This window comes from Tigriopus californicus, chromosome 10, assembly GCF_007210705.1.
Source record: "Tigriopus californicus strain San Diego chromosome 10, Tcal_SD_v2.1, whole genome shotgun sequence".
Lineage (NCBI taxonomy): Eukaryota > Metazoa > Arthropoda > Copepoda > Harpacticoida > Harpacticidae > Tigriopus > Tigriopus californicus.
In genome coordinates this window covers 2414556-2437019 of record NC_081449.1, presented here as the reverse complement: position 1 = coordinate 2437019, position 22464 = coordinate 2414556, and the positions used below count along the sequence as shown (strand labels likewise).

At 40.1% G+C, this 22464-nt stretch overlaps 2 protein-coding genes across 2 annotated transcripts in view; one reads left to right on the top strand and one right to left on the bottom strand.

The window, feature by feature from the left end:
* LOC131889710 (calcitonin gene-related peptide type 1 receptor-like) overlaps positions 1 to 5005 on the bottom strand; it is a 25483-nt gene extending 20478 nt beyond the window's left edge. The window contains exon 1 of the mRNA XM_059238874.1: positions 4715 to 5005. The gene's annotated coding sequence lies outside the window, so the exon portion shown is untranslated. The remainder of the gene's footprint in view (positions 1 to 4714) is intronic.
* A 10393-nt stretch (positions 5006 to 15398) lies between these two features.
* LOC131888445 (uncharacterized) lies at positions 15399 to 16974 on the top strand. Its single transcript, XM_059237295.1, has 3 exons — positions 15399 to 15601; positions 15669 to 15836; positions 16764 to 16974. The coding sequence occupies exons 1-3, from the start codon at positions 15510 to 15512 to the stop codon at positions 16918 to 16920; spliced, it is 417 nt and encodes a 138-aa protein (XP_059093278.1). The 5' UTR covers positions 15399 to 15509; the 3' UTR covers positions 16921 to 16974.
* The last annotated feature ends 5490 nt before the right edge of the window (positions 16975 to 22464 follow it).

The following is a 22464-nucleotide window of genomic DNA, read 5'->3' as shown; positions in this document are numbered from 1 at the left end:
GGGGATAGTCGGCCACGAATTGCAAGAAGTCGGTGAAGGTTAGGTTTCGGCTTGGACATCCATTGGGTTGATACCCGTCCAATCTAANGTGGCCTTTGAGTCTGCGTCTCCCAGTTTCAGCAGAACTGAACGTATTTGTTTAAACACGCCCATTTGCTGTTTCTTGAAAGTAGAGCTAGAAGTCACGAGATTGGGCTGAGTGTGTTGCCGCAACATTCGATATATATGTAATATCATTAATTCGATCCCTCTCCAGTTTTTTTTTTGTTTAAGAAACAAAATCTGAGCAATAGCAGAAGCCAAACAACTGATACGACCTCCTGGACAATGAGGGCAAATGCAAATATTCAGTCCAAAAATCTCAGTTCATTTTGGTTCGACTGAGCGAGTTTGCCGATGAGTTCGAACAAAAAAACTTTGGCCAAAGTCAACTCAAGAGCACTTGGCAAAGGCCATTCATATTTCCAGCCAGCAAAGCCCAACTTATGACCAACGCCTTGTTATTCATTATTATTCTTTAGAAGAAGTTGTGGCAGATTGTTGCCAGTGCATAAGTTCCCGAAGGTTTTTTGCATATTAAGTGTTGCAGAGCGGAGGAAAGACATCAGATAAAACTTCAGGAAACGAGCTTCATGAGGCCAAGTGGTCTGAGAAGTCTGTTTTTTGTTGTCTTTCTCAATTGGAAGAAGACACGATGTCATGGTTTTCCGACATCCTTAGGGTTCTCGCCAAAGATTACTCTGTACGATGGGAACTTCATCGTCTCAGCCATTTTGGACTTTGCTTTCGACCTCGAGGAATATACTCAAGTGTGGCCATGGGATGAATAAACTAGGATCTCTTTTTTTATTAGCCTTGTAAAAGTGTGGGTAATTGGCTCAAGGCCTGCCAAATGTATTATGTACAGTATCTGCCAAAGTGTGAGTTGCATCCAAATAGAAATGAATAAACAAAACGATGGGGATGTTCAACAAATCACGAGCAATGTGTTGTAACAAACTTCGAGAGGCCCCTACCCTGCAGTTGCTTTCCTGACAGAGATAAACTTACGAATGGCCTCAGGGCCCCAAACGGGCCTATTCAAATAGCTGTGTATAAATCGTTCTATACAGTAAGTAGACACGGTACAAACTACAAACCGGTAGGCTATTTGTTCCATGTGGCTTTCACTCACGTATCTATGCGATAAAAAGTCACAAAGAGGTGTCCATGTACGCTACACAGAACTGCTGTGTACTGCATGTGGACTGTGGAACACGGAAAGAGCGAAGCCACTTCTTTGGAACTTTTTGTGCCATTGCCAAATGGTGGTTCCCAAGAAATGGCTTTTCAAATATGTATATTTTTGGCATTCCAAATATTTTAGGCAGTCAAATTGATCATGGCTCATGTGGGTGGAACTGGATTGAGTTTGGCCTTCCGAAAGGTCTTTCATTGCACTACCACCCACTACAAATCAAGGTATATATGAATACCCGAAATTTTAAAAAGTTTTTAGAGAGGCCAAAGACGATATCAAAACTGTATAGATCACATTTGCCAACTTTAGCGAACTTATCAAAATGTTTCCAATTTAAATGTATAGTTCAAAGTTCATGATAAAACGGCTAGTTTTTCGGTCATGGCATGCCTGCCACTTGAAGTTATTTTTTGGCAGTCCAATGTCTCTTGAATTAGACCTCCTGACAAATCAAACTTGGCAAGTGCGTAAGCCTCTCTTTTGGGTCGATTAGAACTTTGGGGACGCCAAGGTGGTCGGTCCACGCAAAGTGGGATCAAATTATATTCATGGGATGAAGTGTTTCCTTGATCCACCATCCTAATTTGCGAATACCGAAACTCTTACTTGCCCAACGTCCAGAGAAAGCTATTCAATGCCTCAGGCTTTAAAGCAAATCGATTCCAATCCCAGAAGCGGTAAGGAAGCCCGAAAAAAAACAAAATCCCATACAATCTTTATTACCGAAGAGTACTTTCAGAAAGAATGAGATCGAATGATGAAACGTGCCATCAGTCTGGGCAGTATGAAAAAGCCATCCAGGGAGCCCGAATGATCATATCCTCTTTTTTTAAGTGATTAGAGTTTGAAGATTTTAGTGGCACGCCTTGTCTTGTCTGAAGCACCTCTTCAAATAGCCACTCTGTCAGTTGCTCACAGCTCCCAAGCTCTTAAAACCGTGATAAAAAGGTCATTTTGCAAGTCTCGCAACAAAATATTCCGAAGACGAGTTTCTTAGGGGTCTTACCTCGGGGTTTGGTGCTTGGACATGAATCCAAGCCTTAACTCAGAGGTAAAAGCGTTTAAAAACAGGCCTCTGAACATACAAAATTTTATGTATTGCAGTTACTTATTGTCGAAAATTATCACTCCCATGACTGATGACAAGGCTCGAGCCTAAAGGTGATGGAAATGGGCAAACTAAAACGTGAAAAGGTGATAAAAGGGACAAAAGATGACTTTTAAAGATCCTAAAACTGATCATTAAAAGAAAAATATTAAAATACGGAAATTTCAGACGAAACAAGACTTATTGGTGTTTTCTCCCCATCACCCTTTTGTTTACCGTTGTAAAATTATTAAGATATAAAATTGAATAAGCTTGAAATATATGTTTTTGCATTCGCGTTAGAACCCTTTTTTCATTCGGAAATAATTTCGCAAATTGCATCCAAGTAAGAGATGGAGTACGTAGGCTTGTCTTCCCGGTCTACATCAGGCCAGAGAGATCTTTAACTAGGTAAATTTAAAGGTATCTTTGATCAGGTGCATCCTAAAACTCCAAGCAATCTAAAATTATTCCCCATTCCTATCTGTATAAAGGCGCTGGGTTGGGCAGCCCTTTCAGTATTCGTAAAAAAAGTATTTGGCTCACATTTGTTAAACTTTGCAAAGCGTGCTTAATATCTGACCTTGGAATGAAATTGTGATACGCATTTAAAATGTTTTTTCATCCAAACGTAAGAAAAAAAACACCAAAAATTAGAGGCGAACAACACTTTTTACCATCTACTGTAAGTATGTCCCAAAAATGAGGAAAGAAAAACATTAATTAAGATGGATCGCCTGAAAATCCGAGGCCAATTGGTTACGTTTTAAGTAGGTGACGATCTTAGCTCGAGATTGAAATCAGAGAGAAGACGTACTAACTACATCACATTCCTGTTTGCCTTGTAATTCATTTTGAGCCCACCTCTTCGGAGAAATTTTATTCAGTGAATGTTGCACCTTTGCCCTCATTTTTACAAAAACACAAATCTTGAAATCAATTCTTGAAAGCAAGAAGGATCGATCCACGCATCAAAGTCGCAATCTCTATCCATTTATATGTCCTCTTTTAACTTACGCATTTGGAAACATATTACAAGAGTTAGAAATTGGTTCACGATTAATGTTCCAGAAATGAAGAAAACTTTAATTCTCAACTTTGGTTGATGGAACATCATCTCCAGATCTTGGGAATCTCTTCATTGAACGTATATTAAATGCTCTGTCCAAGTCTGAAGCGGCAAACTTTCCTAGATCGAGATGTATATAACCACAGGAAGTAATTCATGATTCGAGATTACTTCCAGAAGTTTCATGGTTTTGAATGGGATGGCTCGTCTGGCTCGGAAAGTTCGTCGTTGTGAAAAGCAATTGAATCCGAACTACTTGGAGAGACCAGATCCTAATCTTTTAGCGAAGCGCTGCAAGATGTTATTGTACTTATCTTGGATCCGGAAAATTCTCTCGGCTTAGCGACAAAATTCCATTCGAAACATAAACGTGACTTGGGATTTCGTTGAAAGGACCCCTGGGTTTATGCAACTGGTGCTGGATATGATCCAGCTGTCGAGATTTGTATGTAACTATTAGTGCTATTTCTCACGTTTAAACTTGATTTCTAGTGGGTGGAGGCTGGCAGACGTCAGATCGCCATGTTCCCCATTAATGGAACAACCTTTGTTCCAAAGGCAAACATCAATGACCTATCACTTGTGTTGCTATCCTTTGAGTGCAAATTGATCCATCCAATAACTCTGCTTGGTCATCAATTGAGTGTCAAAAATCGTTCCCAACGTTTGGATCTGTTCTGAGCTCGATTCAGACAGTGCTCATTTTTCCTGAGAAGTTGTTCCAACCCTTTCCAAATGTTTGGAAGTGGATCATGACGATGATGATCCGTTTCTTTTTCTCGGCCTTTCCAGAAAGAAGATCGAAGTTGACGAGACTTTGATCTCGTTTGGGCAAGAGTGTAATGACTCCGAAACGAATGAGGTGGTATTCTGATACATTAGTTCATGCTCTTCTGGAACATATCCATAACAATTAGTCAAGGCCTTCAAGACTGTCTCATGCGTTTTCATAAAGGGCCATGAGTTGCAGTTTTATGAGGAAAAGAGGCCCAAACTGCTGCGAGACAATCTCGTATTCGATGAGGTTCCATCTTATATTTTTCTATTACCCGGGGGTTTCCCTTGAAGTTTGCAACTCGTCATCGCCGTTTGGGAACATTTGCAAGGCAAAATATACATCTTTCCATGTGAAATGTTGGCTTGCGCCAAATGAATGCAAGAAGCTCCTTCATGAAATAAACCTGTTAATTGAGTTGCACACCCAACAAAAAAAGGGCCTTTTTCCGACTGCGTCGACTCATGTTTCAAGCTTGAACGAGGATTTAATTCAACCTCGGAGAGAAATATTCCAGCGTAGAAGCCAAGAAGCTACACTTACAATAGTAATAGAAGACTCCGTCTTTTTCAATTTTCTTCAATCACTTTCAAAGCTGCCTGTGATCGGTGATTCATGGAATGTTGTTGACCTTGTTTGTCTAGGATCACAAATCGCTGCTCTGAAATCACTCTTAAAGTACGTGGTCGGCTCAATAGCACTCAAAAAGGCTTTTTCCACATGCATGAGGAAATCGTTTTTGATCGCTATTCCAGGTGACAACACTAGCCCACATGGCACTGTTTCCATTCACACACCAAGAGAGAGACTATATCAAGGATCGGCCAAGTTCAATCCAAATATTGACGGAGTAAGAGATAGTCGAGACCGAAGAACGAAAGAACGACGAGGACAAGGACGAGGACGACGAGGACGACGAGGATGGCGGAGAGACGAAGAAAATGATTGGGATTTTTCTTCTCCTCTCGAGACCGTGGAAACTGCTCTAGCCAGTCAGTCAGTCAGTCAGGCAGCCGCTAGCCAGCCTTCACGCCAATGGATGGAACACAAGCGGATGGATGGATGGAAGGAGGGAAGGACCGAACCCACACATGCACTCAAAGAGTAGACGACGCATCATCGCCACCACAACTCTTAACCTCTGTGCTCTCTTGTATTTTACCCGCTGTTTCTTGCTTCGTTCTCGCTCGATTGGCGTCTTCTTGTCTTCTTGAGCGGAGGCTGCCCTGGAACGTGGAATAACACTGAAAGTAGAGGATGACAGTGGAACAAATAGAAATGCTTACATTGTTAGGATATACACTACATAAAGATGTGCATCAGATTCGACAGGGTGTTGCCAATTTTCGTTTTTCACAATCCCAGCCGAAAATTGACCAAATGACCATTCCGATCCAAGTTCGAAAACTGTCGCTCAATCCGATCTGAAACCGATGGTATTGTTCACCGAAACTTTGGTTCAGACATGCCAAAGGAAAGGGAAAATAGTGAAATAGTTATAGGGTTAGGGTTAGCATTGGGTTTTGATTCATCACGAATCAATGTATGAGCTGGTAAAATCGATTTTATTAGAGAGCAAGTGAATATCAAAACTCGGTTTTGCTGCGAGTAGCAGCAATCGACTTTATTAATCAGCTGTGGTAGGCATAAATCAAATCTGCCAGGTTCAGAATCTACCGTTATCTAAAGAAAAACCACAAACCTAGGTTTGATGTGTTTGGGAAACGGGAAAAGTCATCTTTCAAACCTGCAGAACTATAAGTAACCAAAAATATTCGATGTTATTGCCCCCTTTCTAAGTGGTATTTGCCTCTAACCTGAAAACTACCACTTTTCTCGGCCAAAGAGTTTGTTTTATAGTTCCAAAGAATCCCTTCGCACAGTTCTTCGAAATTGCCGGCGATGAAAGCCAGTTAATTGAGAGATCGCATCAATTTCCAAGGCCAATAGCGATTAAATCGTTCTCTCAAAATCAGTCAGTCATCTCTTCACCTTCGGTGGACAAATGATTAGAACTTCCGATTCGATAAACTATAAGGATGGCTGACCTTTCATCAAAGTATTTATGTATATACAGACAGCAGTACATTTTTTGTCATCAAATGTAAACATCATAGACATAATATTATCACAAAAGTGTGGCAAATATACCCTGGGAAATGTTTTGGCTCATATTTAGAAAAAAAGCCAATGGTCGACAGCTCCCAAATTTATCATTTTCTGTGTGTTCCTCCAAACAACGCAACAACGACCAATTCAAACATANTCATATTTAGAAAAAAAGCCAATGGTCGACAGCTCCCAAATTTATCATTTTCTGTGTGTTCCTCCAAACAACGCAACAACGACCAATTCAAACATATTTAACGACTTCTTGTCGTATCTCAGTGATGGATGAGGTGAAGGAAGTAAAAGGTGGTCCTGGAGATGTAGGACCAAGACGCATGCACGAAAAGACCTTGTAATTCTGGGGATTGGCTCGAGAATGCCCACAATGTCCGCTGTCAAGTTGATTTGCTTTAGTTGTCATGCCAAATTATGGTAGGACTCACCAGAACCGCTCCAAAAGTGGTCTGATAGCATGAGTATATAGTTTATCCATATTACCCTTTTTAGGGTTCTTCTTTACTCGTCCTATGCTAGGTCATGGAGTACGTCAGTAGTGGAGTGGAAAGCTCGGTCGAAGATCGAACGTCTAACAGCGAGGTTTAGTAGAGCTATGCGTTACCTCGCTGATCAGATACATTCCCGCTGAGAGAGTGTTGAATGTGCTCAATGAATTCCATCTTCATGTTCCAGTACTTGATTAGGAGGTAACGCAAAACTGAAACGTCTTCTAGCGAGGTTTCAGAGAGCTTTCCACTCCACTACTACCGTAGTGGACCTAGATCGACCTAGATCACCGTTAGCTAGATCAACGTTCAAGTGGATGTCCGAGTCAAGAGCTATTGCTCCCCGAGATTGCCATTATCGCCTTGTAAAGGAGGAAACAAGGATTCTCTTGTTGAAAAGGGATCGCTAAATCATCTTTAAGTTCGTTACGAATGATAACGTGTAAAAATAACTCTAGGTACCCTATAATACAAGAAGATGGTTAATTTAGATATGAAGCATATTTCATGTTTTGCATATTTTTATCCATATTTTGACTTTGGTCGAAGCCCGGAAAAGCGGTTTAGAGGTAACTAAAAAAAGGCAAGAACACTCTTCCCAAAGATCATAGGTTTGATGCCCTTCTCCGACTTACCTTAGGGAAATGAAATTTACTCCCTCATCAGACCAATCTGATTATGAATATCACTAGAGATGACCAAAAGACGTATAATGAACTTTATGTCCCAAAACATGTGTATTGGCATAATAAGCATATTTCAAACGTTCTTGCACAATTTTATGCATTTTGTAACTGTAGGCAAGGCCCAAAACAATTTTCCGTATTTTTTTTGACAAAGCAAGACTTTGCACCTGAGTGGCTCAAAATGGAAAAAAATAGGGAAAATACTTCTCCCTAGATGCCGTGGGTTCAATTCCCGCCATCGGAAGCCCACGTTTTTAGGGAGGAGAAGTGGCTAGTACGACTTTCTAGCAAAAGAGAGGTCCCCAGTTTGATTCTCCTCTGAACCTTTCTTAAGTAGATTTTTAGATGGTAACATCACCCACAGACAAAGAACAAAACTGACATTGAACAATTGGAGCGTAGCTATCATAAAAATTGGAAAATGTCATGGCCAGCTTCGTTTCCTGGCAAGTCGCACCCCTGCATGTGTTAACGACAATCACTGGGCTTGTGACAATGCTTGGCTGTTGTCAATTTGCTAGTATTATTGTCAACACACATATCCAATAAACTTAACAGTACATAGGTGACAAATGCGAATGATAATATAATGCAATGGAATTTGGATTTGCTCAAGTGAACTAAATGCGCACTGTTTTGACTACCTCCTATTTACTCTTTTTGTTGCTCTCAAAGCCGTTCCCATTCCCTGCAGTCATTGCTTTACACAGATTGGTGATTCATTCACTTTTTCAATTTTAAAGCATTTTCTTGATTGTGAGCCCCACTGCACTGTCAGAGCATATCTTTTACATGATCACTTGTTATGCATATCTTTGCTTTACGCATATATTGACCAGTTGTCTATTTCATGTCATAATGTGGATATTTTTCTGCATATTTGGGCCGCCTCTAATCATTCAACACAATGAGGTAATTACATTTTATGCTTTTCATATTGCACCACAAACTTTTTCAACAATCTGGCATGGATCCATCAAACAGGCTTGACGTTGGAAGTAAGTACATTTGTTTAAAGGACCGCAGCTTCTTGACCAAAACCTTAAATTAAATATGCTCAGTTTTCTGTGTAGGTTGTGCCACAAAAGTAAGGTATCCTAGAGGGAGACAAACCAAATGATTGATTCAAATCATCGATTAAAAAAAATATGTTGCCTATCAATCCACTTGGATGTACGGTACAGCAGACGCAACAACGACCAATTCAAACATATTTAACGACTTCTTGTCGTATCTCAGTGATGGATGAGGTGGAGGAAGTAAAAGGTGGTCCTGGAGATGTAGGACCAAGACGCATGCACGAAAAGACCTTGTAATTCTGGGGATTGGCTCGAGAATGCCNTTGTGCCACAAAAGTAAGGTATCCTAGAGGGAGACAAACCAAATGATTGATTCAAATCATCGATTAAAAAAAATATGTTGCCTATCAATCCACTTTATGGCCATTCTGTGAACTAGATAGTCAAAGTCTGTGGCCTGGGAGTTCTGCAGTCCTCAGGAGACAGCTTCCCTTCATTCTTGTAATGGGTCTTCTTGTTTTCCTCGACATGAAAAATTATCATGCACGACTTTCATACATTTTCTTGGTACTCTTCACCTTTTTTGGCATGTGAGGTAAAGCCTTCGCTTTTTGGCCACAAAAGGAACTGTTACAAAAAAACTGTTATAAAAAAACCGTGAGAACCTTCATCTTGTCGAAGTGTTTTCCGTCTTTTACCCTCCTCAAAAACCAAGTCTCATTGTTGATCTACCTTATTTGATTATCACGTGATGTCCGAGTTCGATCCTTCTCAATGGCAACCTAACGTGAGGGGAGGAGACAGATATCAAAGCAATAAATCAATTAGGTATTTACAGTAAGGACAAATTACTGGTTCGACAGGCATTCTTATTCTAGATTTGTGAAATAGTTAATAATGTACTTACGCAGAAGCTCTGTAAGAAACTTGAAATGGCGTACTCTAAGACCAAGGTTCAAACACTTGTGCAGGGATTCTTGATTTGAATTATAGTTAACTTTTCCATGGTAGTTTAGAAGGGCCGCTACCTTGCTACCTTCGGCCACCCTGTAATATGGTACGTACTGTACAACCTAGGTTCAGATGGAACATGGTCTCCTATTCTGTTCATTGATGAATGTCAAGGTTTTGGATATGTTTACACATCTTGGCGCTTTTTGATGAGATCTTAGTGTCATCTGACATTTGGGACCCGAGCGAGGTTCTCGAGAGGCTTTCCAACTCCAGCGAATGACTAAACGATACTTTTTCCAATATGCCATTTTTCGTATCTGGCTTTTGAGGAAAAAGCATTCTTTTAGTCTGAATTTCGTATTGCTGAAACAAAGATGTAATAGGTCGGCTATTGCCTGTGCCGCTGCTCATTTATTCCTTTTAGGTCCAATCTCTCGTCATTACCCGATGGTTCTTCTGATTCAAGTTGTCTTCGTTCCACATCTCGCTAATTGATTTGATTACTTGGAATGTCATAATGAAAATATTTATAAATAGAGGTTTCTTTACATGGTAAAAACCGATATTTCTTCATTTTCCTACTACAAAGAATAGGTTGGTATAAAACCTCGTACGAGTGATAACCAATAACAACAACCGTTTTCGGGTGTAAATAGGCTTTATAAAATATGTCAAACGTTCAATTGCTCGAGTAAAGTGAACAGGAGGCAAGGAGACTCTTTTCGTTATTTTGAAATTGCAATTTGAAGCAAACCCAAAAAGTTTAGACAGGAAATGCGTCTGTGAAGTTGCAAAATAAAATTGGATCAAAGATTTTATTTCGCGCCAAATGCATCAGTTGTCGGAAAACGCAAGTGCCATTGCAACATTTATTGGAATTGTGCAGTTCCACCATGTTCAATGTAGTCCACATTCAGCAAAGTCTGTTCTGGGATCCATCTTTCAATGTTACTCAAACCAAGCGCTAGCCAAATCTGATATTAATCTTACAATTATGCAGGCTGGTCTGTGCGTCCTTGACGCCGGATTAATGATGGAGGAAAACGTAAAGTCTTGAAAAGCATGGGAAGTCCAAAAAAATCAATTTTGACTGGAGTGCTAACGCGATTGAGGGAAGATAGATTTAAAATACAAGACTCTTGTCTCAGGAAATGCCACTGATAAACGGTCCTTAAGATACCATTTCAGATTATCTAATTCTCATGCCGATTCGTCACACTGGTAAGAAATAAAGGATTTGTATTAGGAAAGAAATGTCACCTTGTTTGAGTGAGGATTACCTTATACAATCTTACTTGGCGCCCTTCAAAAAGCGTCAATACACTTTATATACTCCCTAATGTCAGTGGTAAACGAGTAAGATCTTCTTTGTTGGCAATTCTTTCAAAACATGTTACATATTATTGATTATCTTTATATCAATTGCTTATCGTTTATTGCAGCCAAAGGTCAGATATAACTTAAAGAAGTTTTCAAAGTAATTCATCATTCATGTTCAGTTTTGAGCCCATGATTATAAGATACGTTCGTGTTTTTTCCTCATTTTTTGTGGATTTGCTTGCCAGACCCGATGCCGATGGTGGGAATATAAACTCGATTCATTCAAGATGGCAAATTCATAATTCTTTTGGGAAACAATATGCAAACAATATCTGATCCACCGACAAATTACATAGAGTTGACGCTTTGGCTGGCCCTTGAAAGTGAGGTCAAATTGGAATTTTGGTCTAAAACTTGTCCAAGTCTGAAAAAGAGCAACATAAGAGCAACATCTGAAGAAATTCTTACATTGCTACAAAACCTTTGAAGTGAAGCAACGAGTATTAGGAAAAGTTAGTAAAGAGGCTAGATAATGCCTAAACTTGGTTTTGGCAGGGAAGGGTCCTTCTAGTTCTGTAGTAAATAGGCCCTGTATTATCGAGGCTTTAGTTGCTTGGGTCAATGAAACCAGGGTGGTGCTTGAAGAACAGGCTCACTCAGTTGTTGAGAAGGCGACTGATTTGACCAATGTAGAGGTTGACGTAGTAGCTCCTCTTGAAAAAGAGCAGGATAGGACAGTTGTAGAGAAAACAGTCTGTCCTGTTTATCGAAAGCAGCATTGTCCTGATGAAGGAAAAGGCTGTCAGTTTGACCATCCTAAATGGTGTCAAAAACTTCTCAAGTTCGGCCTTGAGAAGCACAATAAGAAGAAGGGATGTTCGAAGGTAGATTGTCCTTTCTTTCACTCGTACATGTGGCGTCAGCCCATGAGACTTAAGACGTGCTTTAATGTACGGTGTACTTCCATCCACGTAGAAGAGACGCAAAGAAAGGCGAGAAATAAGATAGCTCAGTTTCGTAGTTTTAGAGCTGACCCTATTCCTAAACCTAATCCGGCTCCACACCCCATCCTTAACCCATTCAGCTTCCTCCCTCACTCTCCTCCTACTCCCCACCTTCTTTCCTAATTCCCTCCTCTTCCTTCAAATACCCAATCCGCCCCTATTCCTATAAACAATCTCCTTCCTAACATTCCTTGCCCCACCTCTATTCCCAAAATTCGTTTCTATTCAAATGTAGCTGCCCAACCCATTTCCCAAACCAAACCATCCCCATTAGCTCATAAGGCCAGTAAAGGGGTTACATTTGAACGTGCATAGTCTGATTTCTAAAAAAAGGCAGCACAAAAGTTAAGATCTTAGAAGAACTAGCCGTTGAGAGACAGATTTCATTCATCTCTATAACAGAAACCTGGCTTCGGCCAGGGGTCTTAGATGAAGAATTAACCATAGTTGGTTTCAACTTAGTTGGTTGTGATAGGATACGTCCTGATAAGCCCATATTCCCACATGGGGGCGTATGCCTATATGTTAGGAATGATTTGGTCATTAGTCATGTACATATGTCCAATGGAGAAGTAGAGTTCATAGTTTGTCATATAACAATATATAGGCCCCATCTTGTTCAGTAAGCTCTTTTATGTCAGTTCTCCAATTAACTGGAAATGAGTTGGATAAGGCAGTCTGCTCGAAAGTTTTCTTTGTAGGGGACTTCAATTTTCCGGCTAGCGTTTTAGAGTGGGAGGCTAGTCCTGATGGGTATATTCCCATTTCGAAATCGACATCTCAGTCGTTCGAAAAGCTGGAAGAATTTGCGATCTTGCGCGATTTCTCTAAGCATGTAAATTCTGGCACATTAATTTTAATTCTGGTAGGGATGGCGGAGATTCCAGTAGTAGGACCTTTTAACACTCCACTCCTACTTCGTTATGAAAGATTTAGGAACAGTCCTCCCCCAAAATAATGGAAAGTTCGATGAGCATATACAGTTGAAGGTGGGTAAGGCTTTTCAAATGTGTGGTTGGATATATTGCACGTTTAAGCCCAGAGATAGTATCACGATGCTAACTCTGTACAAGTCGATTGTCCAGCCACATCTTGAATATGCCTCACCCATTTGGGCTCCAATGAGTTTAGCAGGTTTGCCAAAGGTCGAACAAGTCTAAAGATGTTTCACTAGGAACATCACAGGAAAGAGAGAGCTCTCGTATGGGGAGAGACAAAAAAAGTTGGGACTGTACAGTGTTCAGAGAAGGTACGAAAGGTATCTGATACTGTACGTACGTCTTCAAAAACATTCATGAGCTTTGTCCCAACCCAGGATTTAGGGTCAATTCTAATGACCGCAGAGGCTTAATTTGTGTTTTGAGAGCACCTTCAAGCCCTCGAGAATCCCGACTATGAAGTCCACATCTCTGCTTTCTCGGGTTCCTTCATTGTTTAACTTGCTTCCCTCTAATATTCGTAGGGAATACGTAGACCTGGTTGATCCGGTTGCATCTTTCAAGTCAGACTTGGACAAATTTTTCGATAGCATTCCAGATCAACCCTACATTCAAGGACTAGCTCGGTCTGCCAACTCAAATGCGAGAAGCGTTGGGAGACCAAATATCATGTAAAGATTAAAAGAAAAAAAAGACGAAATATGACCTTTCATTTTAACAGTACTGGGGATCAAATTCCCGGTTGCGGTCAAAAAAGCCTATGGAAAAAACAAACGCCCCAAAAACACTGAACACGGCAGAAACAACCTCACAAAAGCAAATTTCCTGTTAAAAGTACTCTGGCTTTATAGTAAAAGAAAATAGACGGATAATGAGACAGAAGGCTAAGATTCGACGTGTTTAGTAACTCGACCTTTGCAGCCTTTGAATGTTTTTTATAATGATAAAAAGGAATGAATCAAGGACGTTCGAGACAATCTTGAAGTCTCTTGCACGCCAGATGGACAAGTTTGTTATTACAGAATGAAGTGTTTGCTTACGAATTGTCTTTAATTTGCTTTTCTCAATCGAGGGTTTTCTATGGTAAATAATGGATAGCCTTTAGCAGCATTACATGCATCATGCGGCTTTCACAGTATTGGAGAAAGTCTGGAGACACAAGTACAGATTACAGGAGACTGTCAAGTACCGACGAACGAGACGCTAAGCCGACAATACAATAAAAGCTATTAGAGCCCATAACCCAACCCTTGAACCTCCTGATCTAACTCCAAACAGACTTGATCCAAGCCAGAACACAAAATACCAACTGTGATTGTACAACCGATAACACATCGTAATGAGGAGAGGCTCTTCTTGGCCGAGCATGCCATAATTGTGTATCTCTGAAATGAAGGCCACTGTTTTACCTGACTCGAATACTTACGAGTCCATTTCCTTGAAAGACAGTCCGCAGCCAGCGTAGAGAGAGAGAAAGCTCATTGGCGGCTCTCCGCTCAATCAGTGCCAGGATTTGGAGTCAATTATGTGTAACCACCACCCGCCCAACTCAATGCGCGTCTGGCATTAAAGAAAGGCCCCTTTCGTGGGTGGAGACGTGGCTCTTTATCCAAGCAAGGACCTATTGAATCTGGAGCAGATTTATTTTGCGAAGATTGGTGTGTACAATGTCAGAGAAGTGTACATGGTGCCTGGGGGGAAAACATATACAAGAGAGAAGTCGTGCAAAGATGGGCGTCAAAGTGTTCAAGGATAATTATTATGTTTACTTTTCCAGATTAGACTTGATGTCATTTGAAAGTATCCTCTTCATTGTATTGCGATGCCAATAATTTTCAAAATATGTTATGGCTTGGCCTTGGACAGAAAGGCGTAGAAATGCGTCAAAAAAGACGATGAAGACTACTATTTCAGACTCAAAATGATTTTCAACCTCATGAAAGATTATGAATTGGCCAAAATTGCCATTACAGATCATTTAGCACCAAACAGCAAAGAGATATTAAACATTATTTTACATGAATTACTCAAAAAATGTATTACTAGTTATGGTAAAAGGGATGGCTTTTCAATCTTAGACGGACTCCAACTATTAAAAAAGGTATTTACAAAGTCTCGTTATTTCTAGAGCCACTATAGTTACTCCAAAATTTGAATTTTCTTCCTGTCCATATTTTGTTCTAACTCATTGTCAAGCAAGTTGTTGCCAGAGTCACAAATATCTAGAAACCCTCTTCAGATAAAACTATAGAAGATTGTGACTAAGGAACCTGCAAAGTGAAATTCAAAACTGACTCTTACAATTCCTAGGTGTTTCAGACTTCTTACAGAAATTTACTGTTTTTTCACTTTTTAAGACTGATTTTGGTACCATTTTCTACCTTTTTGCCTATTTTTCACACCTTTTATTTACCTTTTTGTGATTTTTTTTCTACCTTTTTTCCGAGGTCTACTCATCAGTCATGTCGGGATTTGAGGCCAAAATGATGCTCAGCAGCGACTAACATTCTAATACTCTAACTAAACACCACAAGGTGTCCAAGAGTGTTTTTATTTTTTCAATAAACAATGAACAACATTAACTTACGACACTATTGCTCAACAATAACAAGTCAACCATTAACGAAATTGACTCTGTAAGTAACGGACCAACGGTTAACGACGTCAACTATGGCTGGCGATGCCCAACAGTTATTGTACAGAATGCAAGCAAATACTGTCCATATTGGTAGTGGTCCCAGAGCGAGATTTAGACGCTGATGGTGCCCCAAAGCTTGGCCATTGGTTCGTCTCGTTTGATAACAAATGCGTGAGCCTTCATTTGAATCCATGTCTCTGAAATACCGAACGGTAATATCCCGCAATAATCAACCTCTCCGTCCAAGACCCCGAAAACGGTAAAGTTCATTGGATTTGCAAGATCGCTACGTTGATCTTGACTAATAGCCTTTTTTGAACAAAAAGGGTTCCGATGGAATTGCCCCATGAGAAGTTGAGGGCATGGGGAAGCATTTTCTTGTGCTTGTTGGCCTTGGCCTTTTACTCCGTGTTGATGATTTCTCCAAGCGATTTCAACGATATCGATAAGGATTATCTTGGATCAATCATCATGATTGTGTCCGTGACAACCAGGTGAGACACATTGATCTCATTGAGTCGGCCTTCACGGTCGGCATTCATTGATCCGTGGAAAATGATGATGATTAGGGCCAGAATTTCTGGGTGATTCATCGAAACTATGTGTTCCACTTATTTTGCCGTTTTTGTTCTGAGATAACCGAAACTACTATTACCGACTAATTTTGAAGTGGAGTAGACTGTGGAGACTAGTTCCAGAAACTAATTACAAGCATATTAGTTGAATTATTTTGGCTTTTTAGACCATTGAATTGATAGATGAGAAGAGTACCATGGCGTGAAAAGGAACACAATTTAAAGTGCAAGCATTTTGGAACTGTGATTTAGGTATACTTTACGAGACAAAATGGAATGTTACATTTTGCTCACTTGTGGGCGAAGAATAACTTTTCCGTTGTTAAAAAACAGAGCTTCCTTTTGCTTTGAGAACATAACAATATGAACCTGTGAAAATTGGTGTTGAAAAATAACTTTACAACAGGGATAGTTCAAAATGAGAAATATCCCAGTAGAACAATCAGGCTTGCCACAAATTCTTCATTTCAGGATGTTGTTGAAATACATGATATTCAAGATTAAAACAGAATTCTGATGCGTTTCAGATTGATAACCCACTCTTAGCCCTTGGTGTTTTTTGGGTGGTTATGCTAGGAAATTCCGATGAAAACCTCTTGCTTCCCCATTGCTTTACATGTGGCAATAGCAAAGAAATGAGCCCAGTGCTTATTGGTCAAGTATTCCCCATTTCCGGTTAAGAAAAACGTTTTACCTTTGGCTGAAATTATCCCTTTTTTTCAACCCTTTTACCACTCCCATTTTCCCCAGGATTTTTGCCAATGTCCATCACCCTTTTATCCGAGGCCATCGTTACATTATGATAGGTGGGAGTTCGTGTCATACAAATGCATTCCTCTTTTACAGATCATTCTTGGGCTTGGCAACCGAATGCTTTTCCAAGAGTGCCCAAAGCTTCTTCAAACATCCGGTGTTCATTTTCTTGAGGGCTCTGTCTGATTTCTCCATCATGTCGTGCTGTATTTATGCCATTATTTCATTTGCCGCCAGCCTTGAACGCTGATCTTGGAATTGAACGCTGTAAAAGTGTCTTCAAGCATTAAAACGTTTGGAGGTATATTATTGTGTAGTCATTTGTTAGTCCCAGGGATTTTTGGGTCGGAGACCATATCATGGATGAAAACAAATTTGTTGCCAAAGTCCGTCTCTATATTGAAGCTCTGGTTGTGGTCTGTTGGGCCGTAAGATGGGGCATTAGTAACGACATAACTAGACCTCGAAAAAAAGATAAAACCTTTTAAGGTTTTTTTCGGGGCAAAAATGATTGGGCCGAATTTCTCCTTACTTTTTGTCAATTTTCCATTTTTTCGACTTTTTTCACATTTTTAGAATCATAAACACCCAATTCCTTGCAACCTACCGATTTTTTTTTAGCCATTTTATCTTTTGGTTTGGTTTGAGTTTTCACCTGTTTTACTAACTGATTCAAATAAAGTAGTCCTCGGTTTGATTGAGACAAAAGATTGTGATTTGCTTAATTGTAAACTCCTAAACTTTTATACAATATTTGGTCTACCAATGAATTTGGTTATCAAATTCAACTGCCTGTTTTCTGTTTGGGAAAGTCAGCTAAAAAAAGGGAGCTGCAGTTTAGCTTTACTTCCCATCATAGGTTTGATCCAATCAAAATCCCAAAATCATTTGTCAAACAAAATCATTCCCAGCAATAGCACTAGGCTCCAGAGGGGATAACATCTGTATTTATTGAAGCAGTGTCTTAATATCAAACATTGCGCGAAAAAAATCAACAGACTTATCCTACCACTAACAGTACTTTTTGTACCCTTTTCCCCACTCCATGTTAACCCCCCCCCCTCTCCCGATCTCTCGTCCTCAATTTTCCCTCACACTCCCTCCTAACTAGAATTTGTAGCCCTAATCCCCTCTCTGGAAGCCATGCTCCCAACGCATCTTTTAGATCGTATGCTTAGGTGGCAGCCAGAGTTCCTCCCCTCCTCTTTTACCTTCTCCTTACAGGTTTTCTCACCCTCCACCTAAGATGAGTTTTGTCTAAAAGCAGGATTTTTAAGCTTAGAAGGCCTAGTGAAAGATTTGATAGCTCTAGTCAGGGACTCTAAAGCTAGTGTCCTTGCTCTAGTCCATCAAAGGGCAATCAGCCCGTAAATGGGCTGTATCTAAATGTGTATTGTCTTATTTCCAAAAAAGGCAGCACAAAGATCAAGCTTCTTGAAGAACTAACTAGCTTGAGATAGGCAAAGGCGAGTTTTTCAAACGCTTGCACATCTGAGTTAAGGCTTTGACGTTACCCAGAATGAGCATTTGCTCACTACTTTGACGAGAGTAGTTTCATACCGGTCAGTTAACGTCTAAGCCTCTAACTCCGAGGTATGAGCTTTAAAAACCGGCCTCGGGTCTTTCATTTCCATGACAGAAACCTGGCTTCGACCAGGGGTCTTAGATGAAGAGGTAGCCGTGGTTGGTTTCAACTCAATTTGATGTGATAGAGTATGCCCTGATAATTTCATTTTCCCCCATGGGGGCGTATGTTTATATGTTAGAACAGATCTGCGCATTAGCCATGTTTACATGTCTAAAGGAGAAGGAGAAGTCGGTCATCTCCAAGGTCTTGATCTATCCATTGTGACAATATATAGGCCACCCTCTTGTTCAGTAAACTCTTTTATGTTAGCACTCCAATTCACTGGAAATGAGTTGGATCAGGCAGTTTGCTCAAAGATATTCATTGTAGGGGACTTTAATTTTCCGGCTAGCGTTGGAGAGTGAGAGGCTAGTCCCGATGGGTATATTCCCATTTCGAAATCGACATCTCAGTCGTTTGAAAAGCTGGAAGAATTTGCAATCTTGCGCAATCTCTCTCAGCATGTAGGTGCAGCCACCAGAGCAAATAACGTTCTGGACTTGGTCTTTTCCAATGCCCCTGATCTGATCCAATATGTCCATGTGACATCGAGTAATCTGTCAGATCACCATGTTCTTGAGATGAGGTCGACCATAACTCAAAAGTCGCCGTACACTATTCTAAAACCGGCCAAATTGTTCAGTTCAAGTTCAAAGATGACCATTGGCCGTTGATTAGAGAAAGGTTAACACGGTGCCCAAATCCATTAATTTAGAAAAATGGAAGAGGGGAGCAAAATGGTATCTCGTATTGAATACAGCAAGACCGGGGCTGTTTGAAGATAGTAAGCTGGAATTGTGTCACTGTTCATTTTTGGGCTTAATTTATGTTTAAAAAGTTACTATTTTCCAATGGAAGATAGACTTCCTCAAGCTGTCCCTAATCAGCTTATTTTTCAGACCCGCCATTTGAAACATCCTCCAAGATGTACTTTCAAGTGGCAAATGAAATAAGTTGACAGGAGTTATTTGATTGGCATGTTGCCTAGAAATGTAACTTAACTCCATACTATTGTGATCACCATGGGTTGAAAATGATTTATTCTTTACATCATTTCTGGCTATGTTACAATTGCGAAAGCTCGTTTTTTGACCTCAATGTACCCAAAGCGGCATAACTGGACGACCTTGGAGATCGAGGAACAACAATCAACTAGTTAGATTTTCCATCTGAAGTTTGTGCTTTGTTCGCCGAGTCTTTGCACCGAGTTGTTGGTCTATGGCTAGTTTTACACTTATTTGACCCAAGTGATAATATGCAGCCAGTGCTCTACAATAAACATTTTCCTTGAAAGTAGATACCGTGCACCGGCCTTCAGCACCTGATTACTCAATAATGAGGTCCAATGGAAAAGAGTTTGGAATGATTTCACAAACTTTAAAGTACACCGAATATTCATTGTGTAATGTCCCAGAACAATCGTTGATGACCAATCGCTGAAGACCAAGGAGTTTTCAAGTCAACAATACAGAGGGAGTGTTCTTGATGTTCAAATTTTGTAAAGATATTGTCCTATCCGTGAATTTGAAGTGAGCAAGCCATTATATGGAGTGATAAATGATCACCTTATTTTTAGTTCTTGTTCATCATTGTGTCAAGCGTTATCACTGAAAGTTGGATAGCTCAACATTTCAACATTTTCAGGATGGAAAGACATCAATTCGAGTTAGGTATCATGTTGAACTCTGTTCTTGGCATCTACCAGTGGAAAAAATCTATATGAAAAATCTGAGATAATAAAGAAATTGGTACAACAGAAAGCCGTCACACGCAAAGAATTTATCATTTATTGAATCAGCAGCAGTAATACTTACGTATGCAAGAAAAAGAGAAACTTGTATTTGTTTAAATTTGCCATTATACGCGAAAGTAAACTACACTGAAACTTTGATTGAGATTGGGCACTCCAGGAGAGAGGTAACTTTTACAATTCGCAGAGTTGTGCAGTTGAGGTTGTAACATATTACGTGCTATCTTCATCATCAAATGGAGATGGTATTTGGCTGAATGATGCGCAGACGTACGAAGCAGGCCGATAATTTTCAGGAGGGATATCTGTTCAACAACAATTTCCAGTTATAAGGTCCTTGACAACAAGAATTGTGTTTCTGACCTATACCAATAGAATGGTCATTGTCCAAAAAGGTTGAGTTCTCACTTGACTCTCTTACTCTCAGAACCATCAATATGAGAGCCTGAAAAGTAATCGTCAGTAAATAAGTGATAAGTAGTAAAGATTCAAGGATTGATGATCCTCAGTTAGGTCACATAAGACCCATAGAGAATGCCTTTGGTCTAAGGCTATTAATTTGATCAAAGTCCTATTGAACAACATGATCAAATATTGGAAATCCAACCATGAATTGGTTGTATCAGGGAGCACTGGTTGAACTTTAGTCACATTTGTGTGCATGCAAGTATCATATGGGAATGTAGAATACTTTTAAACTGAAGGTCTTGGTCATAATAGACGGATGGGCGGCAGGAACATTTTTGAACACGACCTTCAGATGGAAAATCTAACTAGTTGATTGTTGTTCCTCGATCTCCAAGGTCGTCCAGTTATGCCGCTTTGGGTACATTGAGGTCAAAAAACGAGCTTTCGCAATTGTAACATAGCCAGAAATGATGTAAAGAATAAATCATTTTCAACCCATGGTGATCACAATAGTATGGGGTTAAGTAACATTTCCAGGCAACATGCCAATCAAATAACTCCTGTCAACTTATTTCATTTGCCACTTGAAAGTACATCTTGGAGGATGTTTCAAATGGCGGGTCTGAAAAATAAGCTGATTAGGGACAGCTTGAGGAAGTCTATCTTCCATTGGAAAATAGTAACTTTTTAAACATAAATTAAGCCCAAAAATGAACAGTGACACAATTCCAGCTTACTATCTTCAAACAGCCCCGGTCTTGCTGTATTCAATACGAGATACCATTTTGCTCCCCTCTTCCATTTTTCTAAATTAATGGATTTGGGCACCGTGTTAAGAGAGCGTGACCATATTTCAATGCTGAAACAGGAATCGTCCATAGATGCAGCCATTGACGAACTAGTTTCAGTTTTTGAGGAAGTTTGCTCCAATCTAGCAATACCTGAATGTGTTCCGAAAGGTGATACACGGACTAAAATTCCAAAATATAGGTAGACTTTGTTCAAAAAGAGTTACAAACACTTCAAAAAGGCTTCACATCAGTTCGATTCCACGAATCGTGGCTAGCCTTCAAAAAAAGTTGGACGTAGTTCAGGTTAAGATTAAGGCCTCCATCTAAAATGACCAGTTACAAACTGAGAGTAAGGTGGTTCAGGAGGTCAGGTCGCATTCCATATGCGAACTCTAAGAGAAAGATGGAACACCCTGTTGGGTTTTTTGAGGTTGGTGGGGAAACCATTAGTAATGTAGAGGCTATGGCTAACATGCTTGGAGATCAGTTTTCCAGTGTGTTTTCAACTCCACAGAGTTTAGGAGCAGCAAGTCATTGCGCTAAAGATGAGTCTGTTGAGATTGACAACGTCAGTCAAATTGAGCAATTAGACGATCTTGTAGTCACAGATCAAGATGCTTTAGAGGCCATGAAGGGACTTCAGACTCTCGAGCTCTCTTGGCCCTGATGGTGTGTAGTATAACCAAACAACGCAACCTCCAGCCTTTCGCTGCCTCGTCAAGCTGGCTCACATGCTCACAAAGACATGCTCATTAATTGAGTGTGTCAAGAGCCTGTGAGAAGAGGAGGCTGGGGGTATGTTTCTTTTATTTTATCTTATTTTATTTTACTTCATATCATTTTACTTTTATATCAAAATTCCGTTTATAATACATAGGTTTCACTCGTTATCTACCGTTATTTCAGTGTGACATCCCAGTTTCTGATGAGATGCTCACTGGTTCTTGCTCTTGTTTTCTCGTACCTGATGCGTTGCATCTTTGATCAGGGCACGTTTCCATTTTCAATAAAGTTAGCTCACGTTGTTCCAATTTTTAAAGGGGGAGATAGGTCGCCCCCCAATAACTATAGGCCTATTTCTCTCACTTCAAATGTTTGGAAGGTGTTTGAGAAGATCATGAAGTTCAAACTTGTTGAATTTCTTGATATTTATGAAGTCCTTCCTCCTAGCCAGCATGGGTTCCGAGCACATTTTAGCACGGTTACCCAACTGATTGA